We start from the raw sequence: 13,602 nt of genomic DNA, 5'->3' as shown, positions 1-13,602 counted from the left end.
CAAAAAATCAACAGCAAAATGCATTGAGTGTTTTGAAGCATTGGGAAATGTGCTAACATCTTTGCAGAAACTTTCACTTTGCAGGCAAGGAAGGTGCTATTATTATCATTCCCATTTCATTGACAGGGAAACTGAGGCCCTGAGATGTCCCTGGTCACTTGTGTAAGGTTACACGGTGAGTTTAATGGCAGAACTGGGCTCAAATTCAGGCCTTTGGTCTCCAAACCAATAGAGCAAAAGGTTCTGTCTTTCACCATGAAGGGGCTCCATGGCCCTGACTGTCCCAAGGTCCTTATCTGCCCTTTCCTTCTCATTTCACTCATCAAACATTTATCAAGGGCACTCTTGTTCCCTCTGAGCCAAGCCCTCTCTGAACCCCAGGAATTCAGGGGTGATTGAGACTTGTCTGGCCCCTTGGAGCTCAGAGGCAGGTGGCGTAGACTGTCCTGACCCCGATTATCTTTTTTTTTTTCCTTTTTAGGGCTGTACCTGCGGCATATGGAGGTTCCCAGGCTAGGGTTCAAATCTGGGCTGCAGCACCCAGCCTACACCACAGCCACAGCAAGGCCTGATCTGAGCCACATCTGTGACTTACACTGCAGCTTTGTGGCAACGCCAGGTTCTTAACCCACTGAAAGAGGCCAGGGATTGAACCCGCATCCTCGTGGATACTAGTCACGTTCTTAACCCACTGAACTATGTGTCAACATATCAGGAACTCCCCTGACCCTGATATGTTGACACATGAGATAACAGGATGCTTGCAAAGACCTCATGTGGTCCTGGGAGGTCAGGGAAGACTTCCTGGAAGAAGAGCTCTTCAGGAGCAGCTGGAAGAGGCAGGCCAGGCAGTGGTGGGAACTGTGTGTCAGGCAGAGGGAACAATGGAGCAAAGTCTTGGCAGTGACATGGAGTGTGGTCTGTCTGGGCAACTTGAGTAGCCGGTTCTATTTTGCTAGATGAGGGCGGGTTTGTGGGACAGAGGCGGGGTGGGGGTTAAGTCGTGCTGGGCAGGGGGGCTCACCTTCATCATGAGCACGATGGTGTTGAGGGCGATCATGGCCATGATGGTGTACTCAAAAGGTGGGGACACCACGAACTGCCACATGCGGTACTGGAAACTCTGCTTGTTCTGGGGCATGTGTCGGGTCAGGGGTTTGGCGCTGATGGCGAAGTCGATGCAGGCCCTCTGTGGGAAAGAGCTCAGTAGTGAGGGGTGGAGGCAGGAAAGAGGCGGCTGGACACCCAGCACCCCCCATCTCACTCCACACAGCTCTCACTCCACACAGCACGCACGTCTGCTTGAACGTCTGCCTCTCCCGACAGCTACGGCTCCTTGAGAAGACACCACCTGCCAGACCCTGTGCTGACACTCCCTCGCTATCTTAATGAATCCTCTTAGCAAACATGGGTAGTGGGTGCTATCAAGAGCCTCAGTTCGCAGATGAGGAAAATAAAGGCTCAGAGAGGTTAAGCCACTTGCCTGAGGCGGCATAGCCGACAAGTGAGCAAAACTCAAATTTCAACCAGAGTCTGACTTTGAGGCCTAATGATTTTTCCTTTCTTTCTGGCTGCGCCTGCAGCATGCGGAAGCTCCTGGGTCAGGGATTGAATGTGCCCCGCAGTTTGTGGCCTACGTTACAGTTGTGGCAAGGCTGAATCCTTAACCTGCTGTGCCACAAGGAAACTTCCCATTCTTTCTTCCTTTTAAAAAAAATTTTATTGAAATGTGGTTGATTTGCAATGTTGTGTTAATTTCTACCATACAGCAAAGTGATTCAGATATATACATATATGTATATTCATATATATATTTAGTATATCTTCATATTCTCCCATTATGGTTTAATCACAGGATATTGAATAGAGTTCCCTGTGTTATAAGGTAAGACCTTATTTATTCATCCTATATATATAATAGTTTGCCTCTGCTAATCCCAAACTCCCAATCCATACCTTTTCCACCCCCCTCCCCTTTGGCAACTACAAATCTGTTCTCTGTGAGTCTGTTTCTGTTTCATAGGTATTTTCATTTGTGTCATTCATACACATATACACGCACATATGCGTACACACACACACACACACACACACACACACACTTTTTTATGGCTGCACCTGTGGCATATGAAAATTTCTGGGCCAGGACTGAATCTGAGTCACAGCTGCAACTTATGTTGCAGCTGCAGTAATGCTGGATCCTTTAACCCATTGTGCTGGGCCAAGGATCAAACCCTCCTCGGCAACCTGAGCCTCTGCAGGTGGATTCTTAACCCACTGTGCCACAGTAGAAACTCCTGCTGTGTGTGTGTGTGTGTGTGTGTGTGTGTGTGTGTGTGTGTGTGTATTGGCCGCACCTGCAGCATGCAGAGGTTCTGGAGCCAGGGATCAAACCTGAGCCACAGCAATAACAACACTGAATCCTTAACCACAAGGCCTCCAGGGAACTCCCTAACCATTCTTTCTTACCAAATACTTTGCTCCTCCTTCTCTTTGAGGGAGGGAGACAGGGAGGAATGGTGGTTATTTAGTCTTAGCTTGGATGATTCTAGAAGGGCAAAAGGTCATGCCTATACTCTCTGGTGGACTGGATTTTCACTCGTAAAAAGTCACCACTCCTCCCTGGGGGCAGATTATACTTCCCCACTACACTGACATGACACATGGATGTGTGAATAGCTCTGGCTAATGAAATGTGAAAAGTGACATGTCACTTCTGGGCACAAGCCACCAGAGTTAGACCATGGCTTGCTGTTCTGTTTTTTGTCTGAAGTATCTCAGGGGGGACCAGAATAAAGATGACAGAGCAGAACTACCTGGACATGCAGTCCAATTCTTTTGTGAATATCTGGCACTGAGATGCTAGGGATGCTTGTTACTGCATCATAACCTACACCAAACTGACTGATACATACAGCTGCTCTTTGATGGGTCTTCCTCTGGAAACCCCATGAAAGGCTGCTCTCCCTGCAGACTGGATTCTACTTAGAAAATGCTGCTTTTTTCCTCCCCAGATGCCCTCAGAAGCTGGTAACTGTGTCTCTGTGTGTGTGTGGCGGGGGGGTGGTGGTGGTGGTGGTGGTGGGCTATCACTTTTTTAATTGGGAATGAACCTGGGAAGTGGTACCTCATTTTTCTCCAGGCTGTATTCCTCCATCATCTTGTCCCCCTGCTCCTGGAAGGTGATGATGATCAAGGCCACAAAGATATTGACGAAGAAGAAGGGGAACACCACAAAGTAGACGACATAGAAGATGGACATCTCCATGCGGTACCCAGGGCTGGGACCCTGGTTCTCAAAGGTGGCATCCACAGAGTGCTTGAGGACCCTGTGAGGACCAGGGTTAGGAGAAGGGGAAATTGAGACGGGAATGGAGGAGAGCATTAGGAGACAACAGAAAAGAAATAAAGAGTAGTCACTGTTTTCTGACTCTGGTCGCTGTGGTTACTTTATGAAGCTGTAATCTTTCCATCTCCTTTCCCTGTGTTAACAACAATGCCAGTTAGGTCTACTGCCCTATATCGAGGGTCTATTTTGTGCTGGAAAAGATGGTCAATTTTATTTTCCCAGCAATCTCTTATGGACGTCATTACTGGCTCCATTTTGCACACTAGGAAACTGAGTTCAGCAATTTAAAGTGATTTTCTGAAGATTACTCCCTCAGACGTGGCCAAGGTGGGATTGCAACTAGGTTTATAGTCATGAATGGAAGTGACCAGTGGGTCACGGAGGCAGGTGTCTGTGTATGTGTGTGTGTGTGGGGGGCGTGGTATTTAAGCACAGGTGGTGTTGGGAGCTGAGGACGTGTAAGGAGGATGCACATGGGAGCGAGTGTGTACATGGCTGCTCTGGACAGTTGCACAGGTCAAGCACTGCTCAAGGGCTCTGCGTCTAAGGGGACTGTTCATACAAGACATGATAGATTTGTATATTAATGAAGACAGCTTTTTGGCAGGTGGCCATAAAGTGCCTTCTTTGGGCGAGATCATTAAGTAGATTGCAGTGCTTTTCTGACAGATGGAGGTGAAGTCTGTTGAAGAAGGCATGTCTTTAAAAATTTGCTCAAAGGTGCCTTATGGGCTAGTACTAGCTCCATACGTGTGGGTACTGAGATGTGTGTGGGTGCGGGGAAAAGCACTCTTGGGATAGGATGTTTGCTGATTGAGGGGAGGAGGTGAGGATGCTGAAGGCACACACTGGAATCTACCAAACCTTCAACTTGAATTCAGCCGAGACCTCTGGGAGGAGGACGACTAAGGTGAAAGAGAGGCATTTGCTTTGGGCACAAATGAAGGGGGTGTCAAACCCATCAGTAACTGAGATAAATGGCATTTAGCAATAACTGCAGTGTTTTAAAAAAATCAAAAGAAGTGCCAAAAATCCATGATGAACAAAATATCAAGAATTTAAATTTTGAAGGCACTTTTTTTTGGGGGGGGATGCCTGTGGCATGGGGGAAGTTCCCAGGCCCAGGATCAAACCCTGGCCACGTCAATAACCAGAGTCACAGCAGTGACAAGGCCCGGTCCTTCACCCACTGAGACACCAGGGAACTCCTCCCAAAATTTAAATTTTGGATGCACACGAGTTGGCCTCACCCATCTTACCCCAGTCTGGGAGAGAATGGTCCTGTGGTCAGACAGACTTGGAAAATGCCATGCTCCCCACACCCCAACCTCGCTGCCCCACCCCCATCACCTTGGCGGTTTGGGGTCACCAGCACAGGAAGGGTTAACAGTGTACGTGCAGCCTTTCTGCAAATTAGAAACAGTGCCTGTTCTGGGAACGCATAGCCCTTAAGCATTCAGCGGCTGGTGAGCCAAGTGATGGCTGGATTTCCGCCCCTAGAAGCCCAACCACATGTGGTGGTGGCTGCTCTGGTGACAGCCCGTCTTGCATCTGGCGTTGTCCCCACTTCTGCAAGCCAGGAGTGAACCCCTCCTTCCTTAGACCTTTCTCAACACTGGGCTCTCAGACCCTTTCCTCTCCCACTCCTTCCTCCCCGCCCCCAACAGGAGCTCCTGTGGGCGGGGCTCTCAGACAGGGCCACTTACTGCGGCCAGCCCTCTCCGGTGGACACGGTGAAGAGGGTCAGCAGGGCCCACAGCACGTTGTCGTAATGGAACTCATACTTCTTCCATTCTCGGTCCCTCGCCTTCACCTCATTCTTCTCATAGAGGAGGTACTTGCCACTGCCACAGAAAATGGGGACTGTGAGGCCACCAAGGGACACCCGTCAATGGCCACCAGAGAGGTGGGGGAGGAGGAGGAAGAGGCTCCTACCAGCCCACGCTCAGCCTGGGAAGCAGCCACACCCCCATTTTCCCCTGGAGTGTGTGGGTATCCACTTGGGGACAAATCCAAGGTGATGCCATGTCCAGTGGGGGAGCTGATTCAGGCCAACCTTTTATTTTTCTCCATGGTGTGCAGTGGGATATCAGTTGCCAGACCAGGGACTGAACCTGGGCTGCATTGGTGAAAGTGTCAAATCCAAGAGACCACCAGGGGACTCTGTGTGAGTCCAGTCATTTTTTCTTATTGTTGTTGGTTTTTGTTTGTTTGTTTTTGCACCTGCAGCATATGGAAGTTCCTAGGGTAGGGCTCAAATCTGCACCACAGCAGCCACCAGAGCCCCTGAAGTGACAATGCCAGATCCTTAACATGCTGAGCCAAAAGGGAACTCCTCTTTTTATTATCTTTTTGGAGAATTGACTCAGAATCTAGTGCCCTCTTCCAACTTGAATACTTCTAGTCCTGAGGGTGGGAACCTGTGGCTTGGGAGGGGGGTTAAGAGCAGGATAGGAGATAAGCACATTTCTTGGTTTATCAGGACAAGGCCGGGGAGATGCTGATCCTTCTCAGGTTAGGGAGCAAAGGTTAGCCCCAGATGCCTAGCCAGTTGCCTGGGATCCTTCCAGTTCCAGGAAACAGCCATCAGTATAGGAACAGGCTGCTCCCAGCAGCACAGTAACCCTAGCTACGTTAGTGACAAAAAGTGTTACTGAGCGCTTGATTAGTGAGAGGTTCAGCACTTTCTCCGACCGAGTCTAAACGTTCCGTCATGAGGATGACCCAAAGATGGGAGACTTCAGGACCAAAATCTCTTACCCACAACTCCAAAATCTAGAAAGCTTTGAAAAACCAAACATTTTTTTCCCCTCACCCAGCAGTTGCTAAGTTCCAGCCTGCAGAGCAAATCTGGACCTATCTTTGTGTGGCCCATCAGCTAAGTATGGTCATTTACATCTTTATTTATTTCTTAAAATTTTTTTTCTTTTTATTTCCTTTTTTTTTGTCTTTTGTCTTTTTAGGGCTGCACCTGGGGCATATGGAAGCTCCCAGGCTAGTGGTAGAATCTGAGCTGAGGCTGCTGGCCTACACCACAGCCACAGCAACACTGGATCCAAGCCACACCTGCAACCTATGCCTCAGCTTGTGGCAATGCCAGATCTTTAACCCACTGAGTGAGGCCAGGGATTGAACCCACAACCTCATGGATACTAGTTGGGTTCTTAACCACTGAATCACAACAGGAACGCCTCGTTGACATTTTTAAATGGCTGAAACAAAATCGAAAGAATTCGTTCACAACAGGTAAAAATAACATTTGAAATACATTCAAATTTTTGCTTCCAGGAGTTCCCGCTGTGGCATAGTGTATTAAGAGCCTGAGTGCAGAGGTTTGGGTCATTGTGTAGGTGCAGGTTCAATCCCAGCCCCTTTCAGTGGGTTAAAGGATCCAGCGCTGTCACGGGCCAGCATTCCTGGCCTAGGAACTTCCACGTGCCATGGGTGTGACCATTTAAAAAAAAAAAAAGGAAAAAAGAAAACATTTTTAGTTTCCAGAAAGAAAGATTAATTAGAACAATCATTCCTTTACCTATTGTCTGCATTTGCTTTTGAGTTACATTAGTTGCGAAAGAAAACTGTATGCAAGGTCAAAGATATTTACTATTTGGCCCTCAACAAAGTTTGCTCATCTCTGATCTCATTTGTCTGGCAACAAAGCCTGACTCCATTGGATGCAAGGCTCTCTGGACTTGTTATTTAGCTGATTTGTGTGTTGCCTGGAAGAAATACCCCTTTTGTTCACAGGGCTGCCTTAACTAGCTGAGGGTGTTATGTCCTTTGTGAGACGTGCACTACACAACCTTTCTAAAAAAAACCCAAAAAAACAAAAAACTCAAAATATTCTGAGTTTCCAAACACATTTGTCTGTAAAGGTTTCAGGTAAGGGTGCCTAGATGCATACTGTTATCCCCCATTTGATAAAGAAGGCAACTGAAAAAGATTTGTTCTGGCTGCTGTGTCAAAAATGGACAGTAACTGGGTGAAAGAGGCCAGAGGGAGACCAGCCAGGAGGCCGTGGAGGCTGCTGGGGGCGTGGAGGGATGGGCAGTAAAATATAAAGAGATGATGCACATACAGAGTTTGTGATAAATGCCCCCAAAATATGGCAGCTCTGACTCAGTCATCCTGCAGCCACGGGGCAGAGACTCACATTCCAAAACTGTTTTTCTTTCAACTCCAGATCCAAGCTTGGCTGCAAGTTGGTCACCCTCAATGCCCAGCACCTCAGTTTTCTCTTTTGTTTTTTTTTTGGCCTTGCTCGAGGTATGCAGAAGTTCCCAGGCCAGAGATCGAATCTGAGTCACGGCAGTGGCCAGAGCCACAGCAGTGACAAAGTGACAACGCTGGATCCTTCCTTAACTGCTAGACTACCAGGGAATTCCAGCACCTGTTTCCAAGCCCGAGACACGGGTGCTTCTGGCCACCACCCCCCTCCCCCCCGCAACCTGCCAGCCCCCGATGGGGACACCTAGGAGAGTAGAGCCTCACCGACAGTCTTTCTCAAACTCCTTGGACTCATCCGTACAGTGGAAGAACTTGCCCTTGAAGAGCTGCACGGCCACCACGGCAAAGATGAACATGAACAGCATGTAGACGATAAGGATGTTGAAGACATTCTTGAGTGAGTTCACCACACAGTCAAACACAGCCTGGTGGGTGGAGAGACGGCGTGAGAGGCTGGGAACCTGCCTAGCCTCCTGCATCATCAGCAGCCCATAATACCAAAGCACTGTCTTCATTCCCACGGTACAGGCTAAGACAAGAGCCAGGTTACCCAGTCAGGGCCAGGTTCAGAGAAGTACATGTTGGGGCTAGACCCAATTCTGAGTTTTTCTTTTTAGCCTCACCTACGGCACATGGAAGTTCCCAGACTAGGGGTTAAATCGGAGCTGCAGATGCTGGCCTACACTATAGCCATAGCCATGCAGAGTCCGAGCCATGTCTGTGACCTACACCACAGCGCACGGCAACGCCAGATCCTAAACCCACTGAACGCAGCCAGGGATTGAACCCGCATCCTCATGGATACTAGTCGGGTTTGTTACCGCTGAGCCACAGTAGGAACTCTCCCAATTCTAAGTTTCTATGCATTGAAAACCCCCAATTTCAACCCCTGGGAAATGGGGCCACTTCTCAGAGCTTCTCCCAGGTTAAGCTCATGGCTCTTCAGGGCAAGAGGAAAGGTCCTCGATGGAAAGGGCATTTCCTATTCATTCTGTGCCCTGCCTCATGTCACTCCCCTTCCCCATCTTCTGGAGTGGTCTGGTCTCTTCCCTTTTGACCACTGATCACTTGGGGGTGTTCTGGATTTGAGAGTTGACTTCATGTGCCCTGGAGATTCTGCCCTGGGTAAGATGGAATCTATCATCCCCCAGAGAAGGCAGGGGTCCCAGCCAGCCTGGAACATCCCCCACCTCATTCTGTTTTGTTTTTTTTTTTTTCCTGCCTCTCCCGAGGTATTCGGCCAGGGACTGAATCTGAGCCAGAGCTGCAGCAATGCTGGATCCTTAACCCACTGTGCCGGGCTGGGGATCAAACCCATGCCTCCACAGAGACAAGGTGGAAAATGAACCCACTATGCCCAAGCGGGAACTCCACCATGCTTAAATACAAGTAGGCATTAAGGATTATCCTACTGGAATTACACTCTAGTTTGGCCAGCTTTCCCTGGGGGGGAGGGAGTGCGTAGCTTTTGTGGGGCTTTGAAAGGGGGCTGTGACCCAGAAAACAGGGAAGGGCCACTGAACCGATTACGCTGTTGGATTTCAACACAAGCTAGCTTTGGTATCCAGAGGGCAGCCACGTTTCTTTTCTGAGTATTTGCCAATGAAAGAGGGGCGTTAGAATCATTCTCTCCTAAATCACAGGGGAGGGACACACCACCAGTGACATCAGACATACTTTTAGGTCCTACAGGAGCCCAACACCAAGCAACATTGAGTTGCATGGTGGCAGAATTATTCCCTCTCCAGTTCTTTTGAGTGAAGAACAGCATTTTCCTTTGTTGCTACTATGTTAACATCTAACATTGATACTTTTTTTTTTCTTTTTTCTTTTTAGGGCTGATAGGGGAGTTCCCGGGCTAGGGGCCAAATTAGAGCTGCAGCTGCCGGCCTACACCACAGTCACAGCAATGCTGGATCCTTAACCCACTGAGAGAGGCCAGAGGTCAAACCCGAATCCTCATGGATACTAGTCGGGTTTGTAACCTGCTAAGCCACAATGGGAATGCCCTTTGATTAGATTTTAATAACAGTTATTTTATTTTTTTGGAAAAGATAATTCGTTTTACCTTCTATTAATGGTGTGCTCTGTTTTTCCAACATGAGAAAGTTGATATAGCATTTCCTTTAAAAAAAAATCCCACTAACATAAAAAAAATAAAGTGACTTGACTTAAAGAAACATATTAAGTAAGAGATAATATGCTTTCAGATGGAGGATAAACTGAAAAGTGTTGTTCAAATGACTAGGTTTCACTTACTTCTTTTTTTTTTTTTTTGAATGACAAGCTTTTGGGAAATGTTGGCTCATGCTATTTTGGAACAGGAGATACTGGAGCCTAGAACAACTGGGTGAAGAGTTGAAGATTACGTGGGACCAGAAACCTAGTTTCCTATTCTTAGATTAGGGTTATGCCCTGTTTTATCTACATAATGCCCTCATGGGACTTAGGAAAAGGGATCCTGACTTTGCATGAGACATTTCATCTGATGGAAAAGTATCATAATAGATTTTGTTCAATTAACTCACTTTACTGCCATCTGCTGGAAAGTTGCAGTAATAACTATATTCACAAATTATGGCTGTGGTGTTAGCAGCATTCCTTTCAATGGAGTGTTCTTGAGCAGTGTGCAACCTGGTCAACTGTACATGGCAACCCTGATAGACCTCCCACATACCCCAATCTCACCTTGAGCTTTGGCAACCGCTTGATGGTTTTAAGAGGTCGTAGCACCCGGAGGACTCTGAGGGACTTAATCGTGTTGATGTCCTTTCCTTTGCTATTGCCACTGTGGAGGGATGTTAGGATGGGGAGAAGGGAAGAGAGGGGGCCAAGGTCAGGCTGGGTGGTGGGTGGCCCACAGATCCACGTGACCGCAACCTTCCAGGTTTAGGAATCTGGGGTGAGCTTGGCATATCCCTGCCCTTGCTAGAGAAGAGTAGTCAGCTCTCTGCTATACCTGGGCTCAAGAGCTGGTGAGGGAATCACCTTTTGTGGTCCTTGGGGTTTGTTGAGGGCCCCCCTCACCTGGCTGTGCCTGAGCCGCTGCACTGGGCAGCCCTCATATCCAGCACCAGAGAGTTGGCTGTGCCTTTTGTGCTCTCTTTGGAGGGGGTCATAGAGAGCTTTTAGAAAATGGGATTCCCTGACCCCCTCTTCCAACTGGATCCAGGAAATACTTAAAGTGACCCTTAAACCAGGACTCCCTCACCCTACCCCTCTTCCCCACTACTCCCTGAGTCCACAGGAGCAGAAGGAACCAGGCCATCAGATGCCATTATGGGAGGACTGCCTCCTTTTTTTCGGGGTCTTTCAGCCCATCTTTGTTAGATTGGTACATAGAGCTCCAGTTCAGGGTCTACTGGGCTGAGTCTTAGCACTGCAGACCCTGGAAATGCCATGACACCCTCTGCCAACCATGGTGCCCATCCAAGACTTGCCATGAATGGAATTCACCACCCACCCGGCTGCCCACAGCAGAAACCTGAGAGTCACGTTCAGCGTCCCATTCTCCATCCTCTTCCCCAACGGGTCAGCACCTCCTCAACACCTCCACCATCCGTCTTTGGCCACCATCATAGGTCAGACCCCCATTATCTGCCTCCCACCTTCCCCTCCCTGACTCCCCGTGTCTTCTTCCATCTTGTTTAGTACACAGTGGCCCCAACCAACAATACTGTTACTCTCCCACTCCATATCCTCCTGGAGCATCTGAATTCTGAGAAGTGCAAACTCCTAGCTCGGCATTCAAGGCTTTTCAAAATCTGATTCAACTTACCTTGCCCTCTGCATTCCCATTGATTACTACATACCCCCAAACTCCAGCCACACTCTTGTATTTCTGTTCCTGTGGCTAGAAATGCCCTTCCCTCCACTTCTCCATTCCCAGAACTACGCAACATTCAAAGCCCAAGGTAAATGTTTTTTCATCCCATGGCCTCCCCTGACTACCTCTGGGTGCTGCCAGACCCCAGTGCTGTTTCAGAATTTCCTTTGATTCTGTCCTTGGCTTCTGGCTTTAGACAGAAAATTGCTCAAAAGGCAAAAGAAACCATGTGCTCGTTTCCCCTTTAATCTTTTTTTTTTTTTTTTTTTTGTCTTTTCTAGGGCCGCACCCGTGGCATATGGAGGTTCCCAGGCTAGAGGTCTAATAGGAGCTGTAGCCCCCACCTACACTACAGCCACAGCAATGCAGGATCTGAGCTGTGTCTGTGACCTATGCCACAGCTCACAGCAACACCGGATCCTTAACCCACTGAGCAAGGCCAGGGATGGAACCTTCAACCTTGTGGTTCCTAGTCAGATTTATTAACCACTAAGCCACGATAGGAACTTTCTAATCTTGGTTCTTATCTCCACCCCCACCATGCACCTGGTGTGTAGTCTCAGGATTCACACAGTGAATCAGATCAGAGTTCTCTGGGGGTCACTTAACAAACGTCTCCCTACAGTTATCTCCTAGGTCATGAGTAGAGTTTCCCCAGAGATACCCACCGGGGTGTGCCTGGGTAGCCAGGTGCAAAAACATCCTTTGTGACATTTGCTTTTTTTTTTTTTTTTGTCTTTTGTCTTTGTTGTTGTTGTTGTTGTTGTTGTTATTGTTGCTATTTCTTGGGCCGCTCCCGCGGCATATGGAGGTTCCCAGGCTAGGGGTTGAATCGGAGCTGTAGCCACCGGCCTACGCCAGAGCCACAGCAACACGGGATCCGAGCTGCGTCTGCAACCTACACCACAGCTCACGGCAACGCCGGATCGTTAACCCACTGAGCAAGGGCAGGGACCGAACCCGCAACCTCATGGTTCCTAGTCGGATTCGTTAACCACTGCGCCACGACGGGAACTCCCCATTTGCTTTTTTTTTTTAATTTTTATTTTTATGGCTGCTCCTGCGGCATATGGAAGTTTCCAGGCTAGAGGTTGAATTAGAGCTGCAGCTGCCAGCCTACGCCACAGCCACAACACTGGATCCAGCCGCCTCTGCAACCTACACCACAGCTTGTGGCAATGCTGGATCCTTAACCCACTGAGTGAGGCCAGGGATTGGACCCATATCCTCATGGACAATATGTCAGGTTCTTAACCTGCTGAGCCACAAAGGGGAACTGTGACATTTGCTTCTTTAGGGTTCCTCTCATTTTTCAAAGAAAAAAAGAGATCTGGACTTCAGGCTGCCAGGCACAGCCATGCTGCAGGAGTCAGGAGTTTGAACATGTTTTTTCTTTTCTAAACCAGAGTTATCATTATTATCTCAAGGCTCTGCCCCTAAAGTGTGAGATACACATCAGGAGAATCACTGAGATACTTTTAGGTGGAACACAAACACAATTCAATAACTAGTGAAACAGCTAGGTCTCCTTCAAGTTATCTTTCAGGCTTTCTGATATGGTCAGAGAGGAAGTCTCTGGGGTGTGTGTGTGTGTGTGTGTGTGTGTGTGTGTGTGTGTGTGTGTGTTTAGTTTTTTAGGCCGCACCCAAGGCATATGGAGGTTCCCAGGCCCGGGGTCTAATCGGAGCTACAGCTGCCAGCCTACAGCATGGCCGCAGCATTGCCAGATCCGAGCAGCATCTTCGGCCTACACCACAGCTCATGGCAACACCGGATCCTTAACCCGCCAAATGAGGCCAGGGATCAAATCCGCAACCTCATGGTTCCTAGCTGGATTCGTTTCCGCTGCGCCACGATGGGAACTCCTCTGGTATGTGTTAATAGGCCCTTCATCCCTCTCCAACACTAATTTCCCTTTTAACAATGAGCCCAGCTCTAATGCAACAACTTGCAGTGCAACCATGTCATTCTCGTTGGACTCACTTTTGCCAGCCTGAGGTTAACAACGCCGGTTTTAAGGGGATGACTCCAGCAAAACTAAAATGAAGCATAGACTATGTGCTGGTGGAAAAAACATCAAGCAAGTGGACCTCTAGGTTGTACGTGGAACTGGCGAAAACCTTGTTGTGCCAAACCACTGACATTTGGGAACATGTTCCTGGGGCACATCTGCTTGTCTAAAAAGGACTCCAAGGCCACT

At 48.5% G+C, this 13,602-nt stretch overlaps 1 protein-coding gene across 15 annotated transcripts in view; it reads right to left on the bottom strand.

Annotated features, from left to right (window-relative positions):
- The window catches only part of CACNA1A (calcium voltage-gated channel subunit alpha1 A), a 378,703-nt gene that overhangs the window by 45,786 nt on the left and 319,315 nt on the right, over positions 1-13,602 (bottom strand). For all 15 annotated transcript variants that reach the window (XR_014837530.1, XM_085012704.1, XM_085012699.1 and 12 more), the window contains 5 exons: positions 10,265-10,364; positions 7,841-8,001; positions 5,056-5,193; positions 3,128-3,329; positions 1,025-1,189 (listed from right to left, as the gene is read on the bottom strand). Coding sequence is in view for 14 of the 15 variants with exons in the window: in XM_085012704.1 (XP_084868830.1) it covers positions 1,025-1,189; positions 3,128-3,329; positions 5,056-5,193; positions 7,841-8,001; positions 10,265-10,364 (766 nt within the window). In the remaining variant the exon portion in view is untranslated. The remainder of the gene's footprint in view (positions 1-1,024; positions 1,190-3,127; positions 3,330-5,055; positions 5,194-7,840; positions 8,002-10,264; positions 10,365-13,602) is intronic.

This window comes from Sus scrofa, chromosome 2 (assembly GCF_054392235.1).
Source record: "Sus scrofa isolate SSC_HxYL_T2T_F1_AM1 chromosome 2, Sscrofa_HxYL_maternal_Yorkshire_Landrace_v2.0, whole genome shotgun sequence".
Classification (NCBI taxonomy): Eukaryota; Metazoa; Chordata; class Mammalia; order Artiodactyla; family Suidae; genus Sus; species Sus scrofa.
This window is presented reverse-complemented; position numbering and strand designations above follow the sequence as displayed.